The sequence below is a fragment of the Protopterus annectens genome, chromosome 8.part0 (genome assembly GCF_019279795.1).
Source record: "Protopterus annectens isolate FY-2018-M chromosome 8.part0, PAN1.0, whole genome shotgun sequence".
Lineage (NCBI taxonomy): Eukaryota > Metazoa > Chordata > Ceratodontiformes > Protopteridae > Protopterus > Protopterus annectens.
In genome coordinates, this window is record NC_056741.1 from 893,918,348 (window position 1) to 893,943,812 (window position 25,465).

The following is a 25,465-nucleotide window of genomic DNA, read 5'->3' on the forward strand; positions in this document are numbered from 1 at the left end:
AGAAAGATGTGCTATAACATGATAAAACAGTATAACCATGTGAACACATGGGTAAATTTACCAGAAGACGTGATTAAAGCCATTAAAGTAAGTAAAAATGGTGTATTTAAATGTCACATCCAACGGACTGAACACTCTGAAGTGCATTCAGACATGTTCAGGCTGGTGCAGGATTCTAGTAAAAGTTTGGATTGTCACCCCCTCATGTTTTCCAGTTTTATGTATGACTGCAGCCTACATCCTCCTAAATTATTCATATCAACTGTGACGTTCATGGATTGGCCCAGCAATCAAGGAGCCTCAATCCTCACCACTAACACCAGTGAGGGGCTTCCACACTGGGAAGGATAACAAATACAAACACAGTAAAGTACAATTTCCCTTAAGAGCACACAGAGATCACAGTCAGTATGGGGCTGGTTTCTCCCTTTCTCTCCAGATCTCCAATAAGACTCCCCACTGGCTCAGCTATAGGGTCCAGATCTCAGCCTAGTGGTCAAGCTAAAACTTCCAGCACCCTTTCTGTCCAACCAGTGCTTTTTGTCCCTTTCCAAGTAGCTGACACACACACTTTGAGATATTAGTTATATACAAACACACAGACACTCCTGGGGAAGGCTGGCACAGGTTCTCTAGCTATGCCCTTTCTGCCCAGACTGTATGGTAGTACCACTTGCCACCAACCACAAATATCAGCTTCTAATAAGGCCCTTATCAAAGGGTGTCCAATTATTACTGTGCAATATTATTATTTTAATGGTAAGTGTGACGAACAGCAAGGTGCATCTGGAGTGGCTTGGACAGTATCACTATATACATGCAATGTACTGTAGGGCTTAAATTATCTCTATATAAAACAGCCACAGTTGAAAGGTTTACAAATATTTAATAATAAATAATAAGAACACAAGACAATACTTATTACTACACAGTGCTAGTCAAGAGTTCAGAGATCATGGGAAAATGCTTACAATAATACAGTAAACTAGTTCTGACATCAGTACATAAAACAGCTAGACTAGACTTTTTATTTTCTATCTATATCTGAGAGCAAACACAGTTCTAAAATAAACTTGCATATAGAGCAAGGCAGTGCTGGTGATGTCAGTTCTGAAAAAAAATGCAAAATGCCCTGATTCTGTCTGTCTCTCTCTCTCTCTGTCCTTAAATTGATAACACAGTACCACTGACTCATTTCCTTAAATTGATAACAAAGTACCACTGACTCATTTCAGATTACATCATTATTCGCTGTTTCCCAGGCTAACAGAATTCAGAATGCAACAGCCCTTTTGATCTTGAAACTGGACAGGAAGACAGAGCAATAAAAGACATTATACATGTAAATTCTAGCTACTAACTCTGATCTCAAAACAATAGGAAGAATTCTTTCATTCAGACATCTCGGCTCCGAGTTTTGAGATCAAACAATTATACAATGCTTGAGTTATCAGCTTTCCTCCAGCAGAGTGCAATGTGGTTACATTTTTGAAGTTCATCATTTACCATAATTTTCTTACATTTAAGAGAACAAGCATGTGGCTTACATTAATATTTACAAATGACAGAATTATCTGCAAAATCCTATCTAGCTAGGCTGGCAGCCTTCACATGTCTTCCCCCCGGAGAGCTCAAGCTAGTTTTTCAAGTGACCCTTGAGAAACATTGCTTCAGAGGGTTAGGTCTGAGTATATCTTACCCCATTCCCTGTCTTGAGAGCTCACATGCGTTGGCATTGCTAATCCCACTGTGGTGCTGCACTGACATCATATGCTTGCAACCCTAGGCTCCATCTTAGCAACTTGGCATTTTGCTGGCTGGCTCTGTATAACATGTTAGGGGATTGTGGTCTGTAACTACAGTGAATTTTCTTCCATACAGATAAGGCTGAAGTTTCTGCAATGCCCACAATATGGCTAGACATTCCTTTTCTACAGCTGCATAACATTCCTCCCTGGGTTGGAGCCTATGACTGAGATAAACTACTGAGTTTTCTTCTCCCTCTGAAGAAATTTGGCTAAGTACAGCCTCCACCCCATGTTTCAAAGCATCTACCTGCACAACAAATTATTTGCTGTAATCTGGACTGGCTAACAAAGGGGGTCCACCCAAAGCTTCTTTAAGCTTCTAGAATGCCTGCTTACATGCTGTGGTCCACACTACCTTATATGACCTGTTTTTGCTTATCAGGTCTGTGAGGGGAGCAGCTATGGTACTATAACTGGGGACAAACATTCTTTAGTACCCTGCTGTCCCTAAGAATGCCCTCACCTGCTTTTTGGTAATAGGTGCAGACCATGCCTGAATGGCTTCCACTTTGTCAGGTTCTGGCCTGATCTTACCACTCCCCACTCTATGTCCCAGGTAGGAGACCTCTGCCATACCCACCTGATATTTGCTGGACTTAATGGTCAAACCTGCCCTCTGTAGTCTGTCCAGCCCCTCCCTGACATGCTGAAGGTTCTCTTGTCAGGAATGGCTGTAGACAGCAATATCATCTAGGTAAGCAAAGGCAAACCCTCCTGCTCTTGTTAGGATATGATCTATCAGCATCTGGAAAGTTGCTGGGGCATTTTTCATCCCAAAGGGCATCTTTGTGATCTCAGACAAGCCAAAAGGAGTCACAAAGGCTGACCTCTCTCTAGCACTGGGAGTCAACCGCACCTGCCAGTAACCCTTGGTAAGATCAATGGTGGTAAGATACTTAGCCTCACCCAGTTGCTCTAGGGCCTCATCTGTTCTAGGCATGGGGTAAGCATCTGACTATGTGAGACTATTTAATTTCCTGTAGTCCACACAGAACCTGGTGCTGCCATCCTTTGGCACCAGTGCAACTGGGGAGGCCCAGGGACTGTAGGACTCTTGAATTATCCCTAATTCCAACATCTCCTGTGTCTCCTCCCTCAGAGTCTGTTTGACTCTCTCAGGCACCCTATAAGAAGCCTGCCTAATAGGCCTTTGGGGTCCTGTATCCACCTGGTGCTGCACCGGGTGGGTGCACCCTGGTTTCCCAGTGAACATGTCCCCAAACTCCTGAAAAACTGCTCAGATTTCTCGACCCTGGGTAGAATATAGCTGCTGGGACATTGGTACCCTTTCCACTGAGGTGTCAGTCCGAGCCTTACAGAGGAGATCAATCACCAGATATCCCTCAGACTCCTCCTGCGATCCAGTGCAAATGCTCAGCACAAGTGTCTCCCTATCATGGTAAGGTTTCATCATGTTAACATGGTACAATTTGTGCCCCTGTCTCCTGCCTAGCAGTTCTACCATGTAGTTAACATCACTTACCTTTCTTACCAGCTTGTAGGGTCCCTCCCAAGCTGCTTGCAGCTTGTTGTGTCTGACAGGGATGAGAACCATTACCTGCTGCCCTATAGCATACTTTCTAGCTCAAGCATTCCGGTCATACCAAATCTTTTTCTGTTGTTAGGCTTCTGCCAGATTCTCCTGGACCAAGCCCATGAGTTCCTTGAGCCTTGTCCTGAGGTTTAGGACATATGACATAACAGACTCCTTGTGAGATTCACACTCACCTTCCCACTCATTATGAATTAAATCTAGAGGTCCCCTCACCCTATGCCCATACAGTAGCACAAAGGGTGAAAAATCTATGGATTCCTGGGGAATCTCTCTTTAAGCAAACAACAGATGGGGCAAATATTTGTCCCTCTCCCTCTTAAACTGGTCTGCAAATGCACATAGCATGTACTTGATTGTAGAGTTTAACCTCGCAACAAGACCATTAGTCTGGGGATGGTAGGGCATGGTCTTCAGGTGCTTCACCGCACTGTACTTCCACAACTAAGCCAGCAGGTCTGACATTAAATTGGCACCTCTGTCAGTCAGTATTTCTTTTTGGGAAACCTACCCTGCTGAAAATCTCTAACAATGCATTTGCCACCTTTTCTGCCTCAATATAGGACAAAGCCACTGCCCCAGGGTATCTTGTAGCATAATCTACCACCACTATGTTATACTTTTTCCCTGTGGAACCTGGGGTACTCAGAGGCCCCACAATATCCATAGCTATCCTCTGAATGGCTCCTCAATCACAGGCAAGAGCATCAAAGGAGCTCTCACCTTGTATCCTGCCTTGCCTACCTTTTAGCACTGCTCACAGGTCCTGCAGTATCCTGTTACATCTCTGAAAATTCCAGGCCAGTAGAAATTCTGCATAATACGTCTCTTTGCACATTTTATGCCCATATGACCTGCAAAGGGAATATCATGGACTATGGCTAAAAGTGCCAGATGGTAGGCTCTAGGCACTACCTACTGCTGTACCCTCTCACCTTCTAGCCCTCCCACAGGGGTCCACTGTCTATACAGTAACCCTTTGTCCCAGTATACAGATTCCCCCTTCCCTTGAGAATCAGATGCCTCAATACCTACCTGCCTCAGGTCTTGCAATGTAGGGTCTGAGCACTGAATCTGTCTCAACTCTCTCTTTGTAACCCTTCCCAACTCCCTTTTCACAGGATGTCTGGCATCCTCTGACAGCAGTGCCTCACTGTCAGCCTGGGTACTACTACTACTCACCTCTAACTAACTTTGCAATCATTCTGTCCAAGGGAACATCCATACCCACAAGCAGCTGTAGCTCACCTTTAGTCTCACTGCTACAGAGTAGCTCCTTCCCTGAAGTAACCACCTCACCAGTCCTGGCTGCAAGTATGTGGTCTGTCTGGGTCTCCCCCAGGCTACCAGGCCCACATGCTTGTCTCAAAGCCTGACTGTGTGTAAGTGCATAAACACATGGTACTGCCTCATCAAAATCCTTCCCTATCAGGACATCTGCAGGATGATAGTTCGGTATCCCTGTTGTCTCAAAACAACCTACTATTGGCATTTTGTCTTTCCCACTTACTGGCTCTCTCACCTTTTGTTCCCCACTTTGCCTCCATGAGCATCTGTATGCCACATGGCCCCACTGGTTGCATTCAAAACATTTAACCCTAGCTCCTGGATATGTACCTGGACCAGTGGCTTCCCCTGCTACTGGCAGATTCTGTTGGGGCAGTCTGGGCTGCCCATCATGGGTTTCTTTAGACCCATGAGCAGTACTGGTATTCCCTTTCCTGTGCAGGGATGCCCTGCTTGCTAGGTGTAGGTCTCCCTTCTTCCCCAACTTATCTGAAGTAGCACATTGTCTGTCAGCTAACTAGATCCTCATGTCCTCAGGCAAAGTGCTAAGGGCTTGTTTCCTCACCAAAATGTCTGCCAGCCCTTCAAAAGTGGTGACCTGACATCCACTCACCCACCTATGAAAATAAGTGCTCAATTCAGCAACATATTCACACACACTTTCATCTGCCTTGCGTCTGTGCTCACTAAACTTTTTCCTATAAGTTTCAGGTGATAGCTTAAAGAATTCTAACAAACAATTCTTAACAGCAGTATAATTAAAACAGTCAACGTCAGACATTTTGGGCAAAATAGTTACAGCTTTACCATGGAGTAAGGAGGTTCAGGAACTGTACCCAGAGCCCTTGGTCAACATCAAACTGTTTACATACCCTCACAAACATATGAATGAAACTATCAATATTATCCCCCTCTGTAAACTGTGGAAGAAATTTACTGACCTTTTGTGCTTCTGGGGTCCAGTTACTCCCTTCCACATTACCTCCAGGACTCTGGCAAAGAGTCAGCATCTCCTTTTCATGCTGCCTCTGCCGATCCTTTTCCACAGATTTTATTTCCAAATGCCTGGCCTCCAACTCAAGTCTCTTTAGCTCCAGATGGATTTTTAAGTCCTCTGCACAAAGGTTGAGCTGTCCATTCCCCGAGTGTTGTACATCTCCATGGCTAGTCTGATCATCCTCCTGGTTGCTGTTTTCTGATGCAGCTGTGACCAAAGCTGCAATCATGTCTGTCTTAGTGAGTTTTCCCTGCACCAGTCCTTTAGCCTGGCACATGTCAGCCAACTGGCTCCTTGTCCACTTTCCATACTCCTCTGTCGACATGCTTGTCTGCTCTTCCTGACTAACTAAGCTCACAAAAGAAATAAAACAATTGTAATCTTAACTCTAAATATTCACCACGTGGCTGATTTAGAGTACAAAAACACCTTCAGTGATCACTGTACACAAGCTACATGAATTCATTGTCCACACCACTACACACCAATTAGTATGTGCCAACCATTTAATTTGTGGTGTGGATATCTCACCGCTGCCAAACAATTAATATGTGATGCTTATGCACTGGCCCAGCAATCAAGCAGACTCAATCCTCACCACTAACACCAGTGAAGGGTGTCCACATTGGGAAGGATAACAGATACACATACACTAAAGTACAATTTCCCTTAAGAGCACACAGAGATCACAGTCAGTCTGGGGCTGGTTTCTCCCTTTCTCTCCAGATTCCCAATAAGACTCCTCACTGGCACAGTTATAGAGTTCAGATCTCAGCCTAGTGGTCAAGCTAAAACCTCCAGCACCCTCTCTGTCCAACCAGTGCTTTGTGTCCCTGCCCAAGTAACTGACACACACACACACACACACACACACACACACACACACACACACACACACACACACACACACACACACACACACACATACTTTGAGATATGAGTTATATGCAAACACACAGACACTCCTGGGGAAGGCTGGTACAGGTTCTCCAACTATGCCCCTTCTGCCCAGACTATACAGTAGGTAATACCACTTGCCACCAACCACTAATATCAGCTACTAATAAGGACCTTATCAAAGGGTGCCCAATTATTACTGTGCAATATTATTATCCAAATGGTAAGTGTGACAAACAGTAAGGCTTATTTGGAGTGGCTTGGACAGTATCACTATATACATACAATGTATTCTAGAGCTTAAATTATCTCTACATAAAACAGCCACAGTTGAATAATAAATAATAACACAAGGCAATACTTCTTACTACACAGTGCTAGTCAAGAGTTCAGAGATCACAGGAAAATGCTTAGAATAATACAGTATAATAGTTCTGACATCAATACCGAAAACAGCTAGACTTCCTATTTCCTATCTATATCTAAGAACAAACACAGTTCTAAAATAAATTTACATATAGAGCAAGGCAGTGCTGGTGATGTTGTCAGTTCTGAAAATAAATTCAAAATGCCCTGATTCTCTCTCTCTCTCTCTCTCTTTTTCTCTCTCTCTCTGTCCTTAAATTGATAATACAGTACCACTGACTCGTTTCAGATTACATCACTATTCTCCGTTTCCCAGGCTAACAGAAACTCAGAGTGTAACAGCCCTTTTGATCTTGCAGCTGGTCAGGAAGCCAGAGCAATAAAATACATTATACATGTAAATTCTAGCCATTAACTCTGGTCTCAAAACAATAGAAAGAATTCTTTCATTCAGGCATCTCGGCTCCGAGTTTTGAGATCAAACAATTATACAATGATTGACTTATCAGCTATCCTCCAGTAGAGTGCATTGTGGTTACATTTTTGAAGTTCAACATTTACCATAATTTTCTTATGTTTAAGAGAACAAGCATGTGGCTTACATTAATATTTATAAATGACAGAATTATCTACAAAATCCTATCTAGCTAGGCTGGCAGCCTTCACTCCAACTATGTGGCCACACTATAGTGGAGAAAAAAGGAAACATTCACTGAAAATCCACTGCTAGCTCACATAATGGAACACATTGAGGTTAAAAGAACAGTGACATTAATTTTATAGGTTCATAGGTTCATAGGTATGTACTAAGCTATCTGTCCGAGTGCATTTTTAAGCCTAGCCAGACTGTGTCGGCTTTCGCCACCCATTGATTAATTAACTGAGCCTCTGTCAAGCAGAGCCAATGAAGTGATCCCAGGGGTGTATTTTCTGTTACCCATCCACTCGTCAAGGCTTCTCTTGAAGAGTGTTAGTGAGGGCTCTGCCTAATGTAGTTAGGAATATAGTTCCAAAGCATGGGGAGTCTCTGTGACAGGAATCTATTCCTTCAGCATGTTCTATTTATTGTTGTGGTGAGGTTTAGCTCACTAGAGCGCATGGCTCGCAGTGACTTGGATTTCTTTAGGTGGAGCATGTCCATCAATTCTGAGTTGGACATGGCTTTGTAAGTCAGGCAGAGATCACCTCTGAGTAAGTGATATGCCACTGAGTACAACCAGAGTTTTTTCAGTCGGGCTGCATAGGACATATGTTTGAGGCCAGTAATCCTCTTGGTGAGGTGCTTTTGTGGTCTTTCCAGCTGTTGGAAGTGTCTTATGAGGTACATCCCAAATGGGGCATGACAAAAGACTAATGATGTAGCAGTCAACAATGAAGTGTCGGTAAGTTTTGTGTGTGTGTGTGTGTGTGTGTGTGTGTGTGTGTGTGTGTGTGTGTGTGTGTGCACTCACGCAGAAGTGTGTTTGCATGTGTGTGAATATAAAAATTACTGTGATTTGCTTAACAAGAGCTAGCTATAATCAGAAGGTTACCTTTTTGTGCAAATAATTAAGCAAGAAAATGTTGTCATGAAAGTATTTAGCTATATGATAGAACTTGCAGAAGTTGTAGTCAAAACCAAATCCAGCACTAAGTGATCTAGGCAATTGCCTAGGGCCTGCTGGTTTGGGGGGAGGGAACACTGGGGGCTGACACAGCATTTCATTGTTGAATAGTTAACAAAAAATGTACTTTTTGTCCATGCATTTTCTTTAATGATATCATACATTGTGTGTGTGCATGTGTGCTTGTGTGTGTGTGTGTGTGTGTGTGTGTGTGTGTGTGTGTGTGTGTGTGTGTGTGTGTGTGTGTGTGTGTGTATGTGTGTATGTTTGTATGTATGATGCCCTAGTTAGGGATGGCAAGTTAGTTTATTAGCTTGGTCAGGCTCAAACAGGAGCCTTAATCTTCTGTGTTAACGATTGCTACAGTGTATTGGTTCATAAGTTCTGTTTCATTACTTAATGTTAAAAATCTTCAAAACTACAGGGGTGCATTTTCATGGAATGTGAGTTTCGAGGGAAAATGAAATTTTCTGTTGCTCATTCTAAGTCTGTTTTCAATATACAATTGTTTTATTTAGCAGATTGCTGTCAGTGTTTGTGCTGTAGTATTTCAAAGCAGTGTTGATAGTACAACAGGCAGCATACTTGCTTTTGGTTCTACTCCCACACCATATAGATGAATTGCTGATATTGCAGTGCACTTTAATGGGGGAGAGGAGTGTGGTCTCCTTTGGATGAGATGTTAAACTGAGGCTCCATCTGTCTGTTAACGGTAGGTGTTGTGCGATCTTTTACTTTCATCTGAATTATCAAAAAAGTAGGGGAAAGTTCCCCAGTGCCCCGCCTAACTTTCCCCTAGTAGTATAAATACCACTAAGGGTCTCCCCTGAAAAGATGTTACTAGCCTAATGGGAATAACATAGTCAACAAAGTATATTTAAATTAAAAGGTTATAAGTTAGATTCATATCTTTGCCCTCATTTCAAAAGTAAGGAAAATAGTGTTCACGCTGACAGTTTTGAGCAGTGTTTACGGTAACTGGAAGGGAGAATGGGGCACCAAAATGGATGTTGAGGGGGCCCTGGTCCATTCCCTTGCTTAGGGCCCCATCTGACCATGTTTCAGCTCTGGCTATAATGTCATAATCATTTGTCTGTTTAGACATAAGGCATAAACATTCTGTCTTTTAACAGTCTACATACATTTTCTTAGTCCAGCCATACTGGCATTATTTTCTGTGTTAAAATATAGGACTGTATGTTAGCATGTTCTAGCAGAATTTTTTATATCACCTGCATTACTATTTGATTTGTAACTATATTAGGGTTTAAAATATGTGTGTAGTCTTGAAAAGTGGTGAGAACTGTTCTTTTGCAATGTAAGTAGATTGTTTTCTCACATTTTTTGTCTTTCTTTTTAAGCATTTAATGTTGTACATAAGGGAAAGCTGGAAAGGACAGATCAACATTTGGCTGTGGAGTTTACACACAACATTCTTCTTCAGTGGAGACCTCATGGGACTCCATGGGAAACAGGAGAACGGTACAATTTCCTCAACCTGCAACCCACAGCCAACCAGATTAACAGCATATTTGGAGGTAATGAATTTGTCATCATTCTCAGTCTGGGAGCCCATTTCACTCCATTCCCTCTTAAGCCTTACATTGAGAGATTAGTAAATATCAAGACTGCCCTGAAGAGGCTGTTGGCAAGGAATCCTGGAACAAAAGTAATAGTAAAAAGTACTAACACTCGAGAAGTGAGCTCAGATCTCTTGTTTCGTAGTGATTGGCTTACTTTTCAGCAAAACAGAGCAATGAAGGAAGTTTTCAAAGGTCTAACAATTGGATTTATTGATGCCTGGGATGTGACTGTAGCATATGGATCATGGGCTGCTCACCCATCTCACCATATTATTCAAAATGAAGTGGATCTCTTATTATCTTATATTTGTCCTGCAGAATAATTCATTTACAAGGAAAATGTGTGAATTTATAAGTCAACATACTTGAAGTGTAACTTTAATACTATATCATATTATTTTTAGTTACAAACTGCATATGCCATTCTTGCAGTATGTCTGAAATATTATATAGTAATGTAGTCTGACTCAAGCACATACTGACCTATGCAGGACTACCCACGGTGCACATTTAATGTCTTTATGTTTTGTTAGATCTCAGAAACCCTTCATTATTTTCTTCTTCTCTAAGATTATATTTTCCCCTGCTGAGACTGGAAGTGCATTTTGTGATTCCATCTATTTTTTCCTTGTAAGGTTAAAAGCCATATGCAGTTTGGCTCTGTTCTCATTGCTCAAGACTGCCGGTCTGATCTTCTGTTTAAATATGCATGCAGAGGCATTAATGGCTGGCTCCCACCAAATGGGCTAATGTCATTGCAAGAGACTACAGCAAATGCAGTATTAAGTATACTCCACAATGATCAAATTCAAAGAATTAATCTTAGTAATGTCAAATGTAGTGAAACAGTATAGTGTCATCTCTGCAACTCTGTAAAGCAATTTGTAGCAGTTTGGTTTAATGAGATATTAAAGTTGATTATGTTGGCATCAGGAAGTATGGTTTAGTCTTATATTAATCTTGCAGTAGCTGTGATCAAAAATATTCATCAATATGGTTTAATGTAGGCATTAAACTTGCAGTTATTGGTGCTTTTCTTTGACAGGACTAAATGTGATATAAATGAACTGAACTGAAACCCTCTTTTTTAATTTGGTGTATGATAACCTTCTGGTCATGATTCACCACCACTGATAATTAACATTGTCATGCATATTTGCACCTACAATGCACTGTTGCATCAATGTGACAGCCATGAATTCTTTTGATATAGTAAGCACAAGTGATTTCTCTGATGCTTGGTGTTAGATATATATTTAGAGATTTATAAATGCATATACCTGCATATGTGTGCCTGTTTGCTAGTTAGATGCATACACTTTTATTTGCTAGAATATATGTAGAATAATATAGTCAGTTAGATGCATACATGTATGTTTGCTAGCATACATATATTAAAGGGTTAAATTGTTTTCAGCTAAAATCAAATAAAATAAAATGGCATTTATCTGTAAAAGTAACATGAAAGTCTGGTACAGCTTGAGAAAAATGCTGATAAGGATAACGCCATAAAAAAGGCATTCAGCTGAATGTACAGTATCGGGTACAAGCTTCAAGGGTAACAGATAAGGACCCAGGTGCAAGAATCAACAGACTTCCTAGACTGTTACATAATTCACCTTGAAACAAAACACAAAGGAGCTTATTAACAGACTTCATGACATCAAGTGTGGGGAGTATTGAAAGACTGCTTTCATACAGAAACATTCTTAAACAGGAAAGACTCCCTAAAAGTTTAATAAACAGACTGTATGACATCAGAAAATACTGAAGTAATGACTTTCAGAGTTCCCAAAAGACTGCTTTCAAAATAATGTATATATGTGAAATGTGATCTGACTTCTTGTTAGATATGAGCCCTGGACATCCTTCATGCTATATGGGAAGAAAGCCTGAAACAGAAAATGTTGCAAACTGTACAGTGTTGTATGTGTATATGTTATATAGACAAGTTATTAAGTACTGTGCAATAAAAATTATGATATACTGCTGAAAAGGTTAATAGTTTACAAAGTTTATGTGCACTAACCAGACATTGTTTTTTACAAGGCACTGAAGCAGTGTGCTAATTAGACTTTGATTTCAGCATGCAGATACTGTTCACACCTGTTATTTCTACTAGGCACTAACACAGAGTCAGCAGATCCAGTAAGTAAGACAAGACTGTCATCATTCATTTTAAAGAAACTTTCACGTAATCCGTGGCAGGCACCATAAGCACATTAGTCATTATCTCTTATGGTCTCAGTATAAGGAGTGTGAATATTTGACAGAACTTTATGACAATACAACTTCAGGAATATTACTGCCCATCTGTGAAGATTGGGTAGAGATCGGTGAAGGCTGCCAGCCTAGCCAAATAGAATTTGATACATAATTCTGGCATTTGTAAATATAAATGTAAAATACAGGCTTGTGTCTTAAATGTAAAGCAATACTGTTTCAACAATGTAGCAACATTTCCATCTGCTGTAAGGAAAACTAAGCCAAGCATTTCAAATGTTCTTTGAAATTAAAATTGTTTTGTATGTTCTTTGATCTCCAGAGCTCTGAGCCATTTGGTCTGCGCTATCGCATTCTTTCCACTGTTTTAACTTAAGGAATAATTACTAGAGTGTACACGTGAAATGTCTGGGCAGGTGTTAGATTGTAAAATAATGTAGCCTGTAGGCTTGGGAACTCCAGACTAAGTGTCAAAATGATGTAATCTGGGAGGGCCCAACAGAAATGTTTGTAAGTAGTCTTAAAAACTATTGCCCAGAGAGAGACTGTAAGCATTTTGATCTTAGACATCTAACTCAGCACTGTCTTAAGCTCTCTGTATGTAAGTAGGATTTTAGCACTGTGTTTTCTCTTAGGAATAGTTAGGAATTAGAAGGTTTAGACTAAGTGTTTTTTAGTATTCATATCAGACCTTTCCTACTGTATTATTTTAAGCTTCTGTGTGATCTCTGAACTCTTGAATAGCACTGTGGTGTGGTAGTATTTTCTTGTGGTTTTAATTATTTATTATTAAATATTTTAAAACCTTTTAACTGTGGCTGGTTTATGTAGAGATAAGTTAAGCTCTGGAGTGCATTGCAGATTTATAGAGTTTATTGTACAAGGCCACTCTAATAAGTCTTAAAACTGATTAGTCACACTACTATTGGATAATAATATTGCACAGTAATAATTGGACACCCTTTTAAGGGCCTTTGGGTAGCTGATAATTATTAGCTGGTGGTGGCAGTAATTAATACCGTATAGTCTGGGTAAAGGGCCACAGGTGGAAAATCTGTGTCAGCCTTTCCCAGGAGTGTCTGTGAAGTTGTATAAATACTTATCTCTAAGTGTGTGTCAGCTACTTGGGCAGGGATACGAAGCACTGGTTGGACAGAGAGGGTACTGGAGGTTAGCTTGCCAGCTAGGCTGAGATCTGGACCCTATAGCTGTGCCAGTGAGGAGTCTTATTGGGGACCAGGAGAGCAAGGGGAGCAAACAGCCACAAACTGACTGTGATCTCTGTGTGCTCTTAAGGGAAATTGCACTTTACGGTGTGTATTTGTTATCTTTTACTCTCATATGAGACACCCTTTCTGGTGTTAGTGGTGAGGATTGAGGCTCCTTGATTGCTGGGCACGGGTGTCACACAATCCACCATAGCTAAATACTTGATTTCTTTATCACATAGTCATTCTCCTGAAATGCAAAACTGATTAAGTTGAAAACTAGCTGTTATTAGTCATATTATCAAACAATGAATTTTAACAGTGTTAGACACTATTTGTAGATAGATAAATTATCACATTTGCAACATGTTTCTAGACTAATATAGTGTAGCTTAGACAAGACTGTAGTGTGTAGAAACTTAACATATTTAGTTAACATATTTAGTTACCTGTAATTGTAATTAAGTAATTAATTGGCTTTGTTTGCCTTAATTGCCTATGGATATTTTCTCATTTATACTAACAATGTTCTCTTATAAAGGATGCCTTTGGTGTATTGTTTTTAAGGATCTGATGAAGCATAAGTGGACCTATGTGAAAGCGCTTATCCATTTTTGGTTTTTGCTGCAATAAAAGTTTTGGCTTTTATTTGAAGTGGATTATGTCATTTGTGCTTTTGAGCTATTAGTGCTATCAGCGCTGTTATACCTTTTCGTTTATGTAGCCGTGGTGATCTACTTGGCTTTTTTTCTACAATATTTAGTTACCTAAATTGATAGTTTTAATTATTAACTGACTTGCACTTATATTTTTGTAAAGAAACTCTTGATATAGAAAAGTTATGTATTTTTGTACAAAATACAGGGGGTATTGCTCTACTTAGAGTTTAATTCCTATACATCCTGTGCTATTAACACTGCTGATAACAACACTATTAATAACAATATTCCACTCAGCCTGTTCACTTTGTAGTGCACGTTTACTGATACAAAATGTTCCCAGACAACATCTGCAAGCTCAAGCCAGTAGGCCAACAAGAAAATTGGAGTCTAGCATACATAATGGTTATCAAGATGAATAGTGAATATGTTCCAGCTGACTACTTACCCTGAAAGAAAAGACGTTCTGTAGCCTAAGAAGTTTAGTGGGGTGAAATTGTTTTAGAGCACAGAATGCAGTAATGCAAAATTTGTTTTGAGCCGAGAACCTGTGACAGCATAAAGCATGTAAGTCAGACAATGTATAATTTTGCTCTGGAACTTCCAAAGTTTGAATTATGATAGAAGGCATTACAGATGGTGACAGATCTAAACTGGTGTCAGCCATATTTTTAAAGGATTTGCTTGGCAAGGATATTATAGTGACTTAGGTTTCTTCACACCTTGAATCCAGCCATGGTGGTTGGGTCAGTTCTGCTGGGTGTGCCAGAACTTAGACTAATGTAGTGAAACAGAGGAGGACTGTTACTAAGTACATATCAAGGAAGCATTTGTTTTTTTTGAGGATACAGGTATAGATCTTAATGCAGTACAAGAATGGTCCAGCATTATGAAAGAGTCTGTGGCTATACACATCAGGCTGTCCTAAATTTAACAATGCTGAAACTCTAGGCACGGTACTACTCCTAAATAAGAAAAAAAGTATCAATATTCTCTGCACCTATATACCTCCAGGCAACAACTCTCTAACAATTGAAGACATTTTACAATGGATAAATACTAACCTTCCACAAGAGACTATTTTACTGAGTGACCTAAATACTGATTGGCTAGCCTGTAACTCCAATAACCCCACTAACCATATCAATCTATATGGTTTCTCTCAACTCATAGATGAACCCACTAGAATAGATAAAAAATCCCATAAGAAATCTATACTTGATTGGACACTGGTAAACTACCCAGTACATAACTACCAAATAGGCTATCTACCAGATGGACTTAGTGACCACCTCTCCACATTCCTCATATGAAGACGCTGTAACATACTCAAGCCCATAATTTTTTAGACAAGTCAGAGACAACCGCAATGTAAACCCACAGGATCTTAACACTACCTTACAACTATGTAACTGGAAACCATTACGTACCCTAGAATGAGACCAAGCTGTTAACTACTTCAGTACTACTCGTACAAATATCCTTAACTTAGTAGCCCCCATAAGGAAAATTAAAGTTAGAATAAAATTTGCTCCTTGGCTAAGTAGGCCCACCAGAGCCTTATTAAAATCCAGAGACAAAGCATGGAAAACCAGGAAAAAGGAGAACATTTGTCTATCTAGACAAAACTATCAACAACTCAGGAATCAAGCAAAAAAACAAACTAAATTTGATAAGCAAAACTACTTCCTAGGTATCCAAAACAAACATGCAAAAAAAAAGTTCTGGCATGCAATTAACTCCCTACTAAAACCTGGTAAAACCACCACACCAGCTCCCACCTGCTCTAATAACAATAGCGATATAGCCTCCCAATTTAATCATCAGTTTATCGAATCCATTAAGTCACTATCCACCCAACTATCCAAAAATAGCTATTCACCCACACCAAAAACAACCCCTGACAACACTCATTCCTTTAAGCTCTCACTGGCTCCAACCTCTTCCTTCAGAAAATTACTCCTAAAACTAAAACCCACCACACTTGCTGCTGATGGAATACTCATTACCTTCCTAAATATAGCCGCTGACTCCTTATGCTACCCCATCTCAGTACTCATCAACCGCTCCATTCAGGAAGCCTATATCCCTCAGCTATGTAAAATCTCATATATTATTCCCCTTCATAAAGGTGGAAATTACTTTGATTTCTCAAACTACCACCCCATTGCCATCTTGTCTCCATTATCTAAGATACTTGAGAAATGTATTCATTCTCAAGTCATCCTTTACCTAAACACCAACAATCTTCTCTCTAGCACACAACATGGCTTCCGCCCATACCACAGTACATCTACCACTCTCCTCTCCTTTACTAGTCTGGTTAAACAACATAGGAATATCAATAACTTTGTATCTGCTATATTCCTAGATCTCTCTAAGGCATTCAATATGGTCTCCCACTCCTTACTAATTGATTCATTAACCACATTATTCTTTGCCCCTGACACTATTGCCTGGTTCAGAAACTATCTGTCCAACAGACAACAGTCTGTTCAATGGCAAGGCACACTATCACCTTTACTTCCAACCACCATAGGCATACCTCAAGGCTCAATATTAGGTCCACTCCTTTCTTCTGTATTCACAAACAATCTGCATACCACTACCCAGTATGCCTCGCTCATACAGTATGCAGATGATTCAACCATAATCTGCTCAGCCCCATCACTTACTACTCTACAACAACTTACCCAGGAATCCTTTACCTCAATGGAAAGCTGGATCACAAATATACACTTATCCTTAATCCCAATAAAACTAAACTACTCCTATTCACCCCTAATAAATTCAGAACTTCTCCTCTCCCTTTCTCTATTACTCCAAAAATGGTAGTGTCATCTTTCCCTCACCTCACGCCAAACTACTAGGTGTCAAAATAGACAATAACCTCCACTTTGGCATCCATATCTCACAAATAATCAAAAAGGTTCACAAAAAATGGGTACCCTATACAGACACAAAATCTTTCTTTCAGATCAGGTACGGGTCACTCTAGCCCAGTCCTACCTACTGTCTACCTTAATGTATGCAGCACCAATACTGACCAACATCAGAAAAACTGAACTTAACAAACTTGAGTCTTGTTATAATAAAGTCGCCAAATTTGCCAACAACTCTGTCTTTAGAATGCATCACTGCCTAGCTCTGAGGGAACTCCAATGGCTTGAGTTCCCACAACTATTAACCTTCCATCAACTAGTCATTGCATATAACATCCTAAAACAACATGGTAAAATCCCAGCACTAATACAATTTCTGACCCACTATACAGCAAACCGTCCTCTTTGGTCAACTTTTCTGGATGTAAATGAACAACCACTGTAATATTGCTAAGATTTTTTATGCATTGTTGTATAAAGTCAATTTTTTATTTCATATGTGGAGCTTTTCTCCCCGGGCCTCCACTGAAAATATACCTTGTCCAGTCGGACCATCCCAGTTAGCAAATGTAAAATAAAATAAATAAATAGTATCAGTATGGTACATATGAGTCCTATCCCTTTTTCTGCAACATTAAACCAGGGTTTATACAACAGTTGTTAATGTTGTGAAATCAGTGACAGGCAGAACCTTATCAAGTGTTTAACTAGAACACTTGCAATGATTGTGCAGAAACTGCAGATGCTCCTCAGTGAGGCAATTCAGCTGGGGCTGCAGTGGTTTATATATCACTTTGTGCCTTTAAAAATTAAAGTAAATCTTTCCATGATAAAGCACTTGGATGTTATATGAAAAATGGCAACAGATACAGATGGACAGCAAAATAGTATAATAATTACTTATAGATATATTTGTTTACCATGGAAGAGATCCTCTGAGTAAAAGTCTTTCATAAGAGGTTACTATACTAACGGTGCTAGAGCCCTTACAAGCCTAGCCATATTTATCCCGAGTTGCCCCGATTATCAGTGGTTAGGTGAGTGAAGTTCACAGAGGTAATAAGGGTCTGTGGTAGAAAATACCAACTTCCTCTGTCCAGGATGGACATGGGCACCACTCCAGGAATGAATTTGTGGTCACCTATCCATTGAGCTAGGTTGTGTTTGAAGAGGGTTAGGGAGGTTAACTTTATTTTCATACATCAAAAATACTGGAAGCTTTTAAATACACAGGACTGTTAGAAGGCTTGTAGGGTGCAGGTCTGAGAATTTAATCCTGTGTTGGCAGGATGTTGTAAGCTGCATGACTTCTTTAGAATGGTAAAGCACAATCTTGAGAAACGTTTGTTGATTCAGACCAGTTTCCCCAGTTCACTGTGTATAATATTCTACCAAAAGATTTTAAGAACTCCTTCTATACTGGATATCTAAAGGATAAAGAAGTAATTCTTCCCCAGCTACATTTTTACAGTCAGGTTGTAGGAGGATGTAAAGTGATTTGTATGAAAGAACACAAGCATAAGGTAGTTGGAAATATTATAATGATAACTATGATGCTACACTGGGACGTATGACAAAACGTTTAAAAGTAGGACAGCAGACTTCATCTTCACAGTGTGGGCTTAAACTTTCTGGGAGATGGTTCTATGCTCTGGGGCATCCTTTTGTTTTAGAGTCTTTTGTTGTATTTTAACCTGTTAGGATTGTTGTAGGGAAAGGGCAGGTATAGGGAAAACAAAAAACTTTTGAGGTCCAAGACAGTTCTTCTTCCAGGTTCTTTTCACTTTCACTCGTCTCTTATTTCCATAAGTGAAAGTGTTTGCAACTAGCCCTTGGATTTTCAACTTCCTTTGATCCTGTTAGATCAACTGTGCAACCATGGCTACCAAAGTGGATTGCCTTTTTAATACAGCTTGATATGAGAGATAAGCTAAACTACAGCAGGCCTTAGTCTCTCTGTTCTAGGGAGGTGAAGGTTCTGCATTTAGTTAGAGAAAGTGTCCGTGCAGGTAGTCATATGAAGAAGGAAACCAATGTAAAATCAAAATGTGACAGTTCCATTGTTCCTCTTAGCACTGTAGAGGAAGGGGAATGGGTGGTGGGGAAGTTTGGGTGGCTGTATTGAGGGACTGTACATTTGAAAATAACACAGTTTCTTTATGTATGACTGTTATAACTAATACACAATCTGTAGAGTTTTGTTTCAAGTCTAAATAACTTAATTATAATGTAATAAATACACAGTCTACATAGTTTTATTCCGTATCTAAATGACATATTTATAATGATTATTAGCATGTTGTCATCAAAATTAAACTGAACTGTTAAATGAATACTGAAGAGGAAAAATAAATATCTATGTGACAACACAATCTCTCTTCGATGCTTTCTGTATTATTTTTATGGTTGTTATTATTAATTTTATAGCTAATAATGTTCTTTTCCTTGGGTGGCCACGGTGGTGCAGCGGTTAGCAAGAGGTTCTCCGGTTTGATTCTCGGCTGGAGTGCTTTCTGTGCGGAGTCTCCATGTCCTCCCTGTGGTCGCGTGGGTTTCCTCTGGGTGCTCCAGTTTCATCCCAAAGACATGGGGCAGGATTCACGAAGCCTCCGTGTAAGAGTTATAACTCTTACACGGAGGCTGCAGTTAAACGAAGTAATGTCAGCATGCTCTGCATATTCATGAGAGCATGCTGAATCACACCTAAGGCTAACACGGTCCGTGGAAGACAGTAGGGGGCGTGTCCGTAGGCTGAGCCCTGCAAGCGGACACGCCCCCAGAAGAGTAAAATTGCCCAAAGTAAACACCCACGACAGAGGCCATGGAAACGTGAATAAACACAACACAACACATGCCCCCACAGACTATGAACATAAAATATATAAAGGAACATGTTATATATATTTTTTTAATCATAAAGATGTTTGCCCTTGAGTGCGCTCATTTGCGCGGGCGTGCCCGTAGCTTAGCCACAGTTAGCAGTCAGTGGAAAAGGATATAAGAACCAAATAAGCAAAGTAAGCCAAGAAGCAATAGCATAGCGGTAGAGACGTCAGCTGAAGTGCAGGCATTCATAGTTCGAGCCCCCACAACACACATTTTTATTTCTAGTAAAATAAGCACGAAACAAGTCCCTGACAAACATGTGCACATATAAAATCATAGTTCATGTATAATGTAATGAAATAGTCCATTTATTTTGAAGAAATGTGAGTTAACAAAATAATAAAAGATGCCAGATGTCCCTATAGCTGAGCTACAGTTTAACAAGGTGAGTGCATCTGCCCGTAGGTGAGCAGTGGTTTAACAGGTGCAAAATGAGTGCCCGTACATGAGCAGTGGTTTAACAGGTGCAAAATGAGTGCCCATAGGTGAGCAGTGGTTTAACACGCTAAAACTGTGTGCACTTTTTTTTTAAAAAATACAGTATTTAAATTGATTTAAACTGTGTATGAAGGAGTGTTGAAGGAATTTTTATCTGAAGTTATTCTGCTCTTCAGTTATCTTAGTGGCATTGAAACTGCCCGCCCCTCAGCCTGCCTCTGGGCCCATCTCATTTGCTCACTCAACTGAGTGCAGTGAGATCATATTCTGATTTCAGGCACTCCTACTGTGTACAAAGAGAGCATCTGGGAAATAGAAAAAAAAAAATTAAGCTTATTTCCTGCCTTTCTTGTTAAGTGGTACAGACTATTTGTAGGCTTCTGAGCCCCCAAGCCCTTCTGTGTTTGAGGGAAGCCTTCTAGCTTGTTTATTTCTTATAACTAGCCAGTTTTCTAGTTTCAGCACTCAAATCTGTTTCTTTGATCTCAGCACTTGTTCAGAAAAAAAAAAAAAAAAAAAATTCATCTGCTTTTACTGTACTTGTGTTTTTACCTACTTCTTTTTACTTTTGCATCATCTTAAAATACTCAATTGTATTTATTACTGCTTGGTGTAACTCATTCTAAGCCTTTTGGTTTAAACACTTGGGCTTCGGACCAGTTAGTTGTTTTGCACTGAGAGGGTTTGTGGTCTGCACTGTTGTGGCAGAACAGGTAGCTTACATCCTTCTAGGTTGAGAACTGCTGATTGAGGGCTCATTGTCTGTTATTCTAAAAGTGTATTAATTCTGGTTTAAGCACTTGGGCTTTCAAGCCAGTTATTTTACATTAAGAGGGTTCGTGGTCTGCACTCTTGTGGGAGGAGAGGCTGGACTCTGCCCTTCTGAGCTGGGAATTTCTGGTTAAAGGCTTATAGTGCATGCATATCTGAACTGTTCCTTACTGAAGTTGGTGCCTTGTTTGCTGTGGCATAGACTGGATTCGGGCCTGCTGGATCTAGCTTTGTTTGTGTAACTTGAGCACTAATCCAGACATTCTCTAAAGTATTCAATGGTATTTATTACTGCTTGGTTGTAACTTGATTAAAGTGTAGCTATCATTCAAGTCTTTTGGATTAAGCACTTGGGCTTCAGAACAGTTGTTTTACATTAGGAAGGTTTGTGGCAAGCACTGTGGTGGCAGGACAGGTAGCTTTCATCCTTCTAAGTTGGGAACTGCTGATTGAGAGCCCAGTGTCCAAGTGTATTAGTTCTGGTTTAGGCACTTGGGCTTCAGGCCAGTTATTTTACATTAAGAAGGTTCGTGGTCTGCACTCTTGTGGGAGAAGAGGCTGGACTCTGCCCTTCTGAGCTGGGAATTTTCTGGTTAAAGGTTTATAGTGCCTGAATATTTGAACTGCATCTTACTGAAATTGGTTCACCTTGTTTGCTCTAGCATAGACTAGATCCAGGCCTACTGAATCTAGCTTTGTTTATATGCTTGTTGTTTGTTTGCTTGTTATTTCCTGGAAGCTAATTCCACCTAATACGCAACTTCTCAGCTTCTGTGGATCACTAGTGATATCTGCATTGCTTACTGTACTTATTTCCTTGTTTCACTTGAAAGAAAGTTACTGTTTGTCGTTTTTGCATTTAGTTACTTGTAACACATTGCACTCAAGTTACCTGGCACTTGCTCACTAAAGCAATTATATAAGTCAGCACTAAAAATTAAAAGCACTACACCCTCACTCCCCACTGGCCCTTGTTTTCAATTAAGGATTTCCCAATATTATTCTAGCATGTCCAAAGGTCAGTTGTCAATCTCCTCTCCGGTCCAGCTGGTGAATCTGGGAATCTTGAGGCAATGTTATAACTGCCTCATGTACACAGACAACCCTCTCCTCCTCCCACATAACACAAATACTTGAGAGATGCAGCTATTTAGCCAAACTGGAGGCTGAGCTCTCTCAACTCAGGACTGGCAAGACCAGACAGGAGGAGAAGGCAACTACACACACCACAAAACCAGCCTCACATAATGCTACCACTCCACTGAATCAAACACATAAACACACAAAGACATACTCGGAGGCTCTGAGTAAAAATTTACCTAAACAGCAGAGGCCTCCAAAGCAGACACCCAAACAACTGCTACCTCAAGACACCCCACAAGCAACACATAAACCAGAAAAGCAGTGTGCAAAGCAGTCACAGCCCGTAAGGCCAAATACAACACCAAACATACTTGTCATAGGTGACTCCATAGTCAGACACACTGACGTCCCACTCACCAGGCTGAACAAGGAGAGGGTCACAGTAAGCTGCCTATCGGGCGCTAGAATCCGCCACATAACACAAGCACTGGTCACTCCATGGCAAGTACAAATATGACACAGTCATTGTCCATGCTGGTGTGAACGACCTGAGACGTACCTCCCTGGACTACATGAAAAGAGACATAGAGGAGCTCTCTGATTATGTAGCCCAGGCAGGTATGACCCTAACCCTGAGCAGTATCCTTCCTTCACCAAGAATGATGCCACAATATAGAGACAAGATGATCAGCTTTAACAATTGGCTTAATGTCTGGTGTCATTCAAAGGGGATCCAGTGTCTGTCTGCCTGGGATGACATGCTTGACAAGCCACGCTGCTTCAAGGGACGGCTTGCACCTGTCACCCTGGGATTCCGGATATTGGCTAAGGCTCTTGCCACCCCATAGTGCCTTTTTAGGCAAGGCTCAAATTCTAAACCTACCACCCTAGAAAACAAAAATGGGAAGAAACTGAGGGTAATGCTGCTCAATGCCAGAAGTCTAAATCTCAAAATGCACGCACTCGAGGCCCTTCTCAGTATGGAGAACATCGATGTCTGTGCTGTAACTGAAACCTGGTTCAAGGCTCCTGAGAGCACCCGGCACTATTAGGTTTTACCTCATATCATGCCCGCCCCAAAACCCGGACCACACCACAAAAGGAGGGGTGTATCCATATTCATAAAGGATACTCACACCTCCAGGTTGGTGGCAACGCATCAAGCTTCGGAAACCATCCAGGTGCAACTAACCATAGGCAAAACTGCTCTACAAATTGTAGCATGCTACAGGCCACCCTCTCAAACTCAGGAACCCCACACAGCCTTCCTGAAGACACTGGAGGGTATAAATGTATCTCCAAACACCATCATATTGGGTGACTTCAACTACCGAATATAGACTGGGAACATTACTCAAGCCCTAACTTTCTAGCCCAACGGTTCCTGGAGTTCATAAATTCAAATGCCATGGAACAGCTAGTCACTGTTCCCATGAGAGGAGAAAATATACTAGATCTCATTGTCACAAACATGGGGACAAAATGCTCCACACCGAAGTATATCCCTCATTGGTGAGATCTGATCATAAACTAATCTCACTGGAAATCCACATCCCCCCACCCCAAGCAAAAGACCATAGTGAAGAACTTCTCTAAAGCAAACTTCACACTACTCAAGACTGGTGTGGTATCCTTCAAGGCCCCTGAGCCAGAGGAAACCACAACCCAAGCTGCGGAAGCCCTTACAAATGCCTTCTATGAACACCTCCAGGACTGCATGGATCAGGCAATCCCAAATAAAACCAAGACTCTTTCCACAAAGGGCAAACGTCCAGTCTGGTGGACCCCAGCCATTAACAAACTTTACAATAAGAGGAGAAAGCTATTACATGATAGAACAAAATCCATAAAAGGGAAGTCACCCCTGATCATTATTAGTAAAAAAATACGAGCACTCATAAAATCAACTAAGGCCAATTTTGAGAGAAAAATTGCCATGGATTCAAAGGACAATCATAAGGCCTTTTTCAGTTATGTTAGGAACCTGGGTGGAAACTCCCAGATATGCTCAGAATTAGTCCAAAATGATACAAAAATCACTGAACCCACAGACATTGCCAACATACTGGCAGATAGGTTCAGTGCAAACTTCACCCCCCTCTCCCCCCCTAAAGGAGAGATAACTATCCCAACCGAGTGTAGCCTCCCGGACATCTCAAATGCGCAGGTGAAAGCTGCTCTCCCTAAAGCTAAAAACACAGCATCAATGGGACCGGATGGTGTCCCCGGCTGTGTGCTACACGAGCTAAATGAGGAATTAAACCCGCATAAGGCAGCTGTTTAATCTCAGCCTTACCACAGGATACGTGCCCAAGGAGTGGCGTACGGCAACTGTGGTCCCACTCCACAAAGGCGGTGCCTCTACGGACCCTGGTAATTACCGCCCCATAAGCTTAACAAGTCTAGTCTGCAAAGCTATGGAGAGGATCATAATGGAGCTCATAAACAAAGATATAGGGGACTTGCAGACATTGGACCCGACCCAGTTTGGCTTTGTCAAGGGAAGATCATGCCTTTTGAACTTGGTTGACTTCTTGAAACAGTCACCAAGGCCATTGATGAGGAAAGGCAGTCCATACAGCCTACCCTGACCTTGCAAAGGCTTCGACACAATACCCCACTCGGTATTGTAGAAAAACTTACCAGCTTAAATGTAAACCCATATGTCACAAGATGGGTTGCAAACTGGCTTAAGGACAGAACCCACAGGGTTAGAGTTGCTGGCGCTGTGTCAGACTCCAAGCCGGTCACAAGTGGTGTCCCACAGGGCTCGGTCCTTGCCCCCCTATTGTTTGGCATCTACCTCTCAGAAGTACAGGCCAACATGGCAGGACTTTGGCTGACAAAGTTTGCAGACGACTGCAAACTGGGCGCCATAGTGTAAAGTGCATCGGACATGGATATCCTTCAGAAGGGACTCACGGAAACAGATAGCTGGTGCCAGAGCCATGGCCTGAAGTTAAACGCCAAAAAATGTATAGTCATACCCTTCGGGAAAAACAAGGTAACCCCAAGCTACCATATAGGTGGCAATCCACTAAGCACAGAAGAGGTTATCAGGGACCTGGGGACCCAGGTTGACAGTGGCCTTTCTTTTGACACTCACATTGCTAAAGTGGTTAGAAAGACCTTCTACATTGCCCACCTGATCATGAAGGGATTCACATCCAGATCTAGTGAGGTCATTGTTCCCTGTACTCTTCACTTATCAGACCAATGAT

At 41.0% G+C, this 25,465-nt stretch overlaps 1 protein-coding gene across 2 annotated transcripts in view; it reads left to right on the forward strand.

The window, feature by feature from the left end:
• The window catches only part of LOC122809139 (NXPE family member 4-like), an 820,377-nt gene extending 809,347 nt beyond the window's left edge, over positions 1–11,030 (forward strand). For both annotated transcript variants that reach the window (XM_044080414.1, XM_044080415.1), the window contains exon 6: positions 9,873–11,030. In XM_044080414.1, coding sequence (XP_043936349.1) covers positions 9,873–10,417 — 545 coding nt within the window. In that variant the 3' untranslated portion in view covers positions 10,418–11,030. The remainder of the gene's footprint in view (positions 1–9,872) is intronic.
• Positions 11,031–25,465: the final 14,435 nt, after the last annotated feature.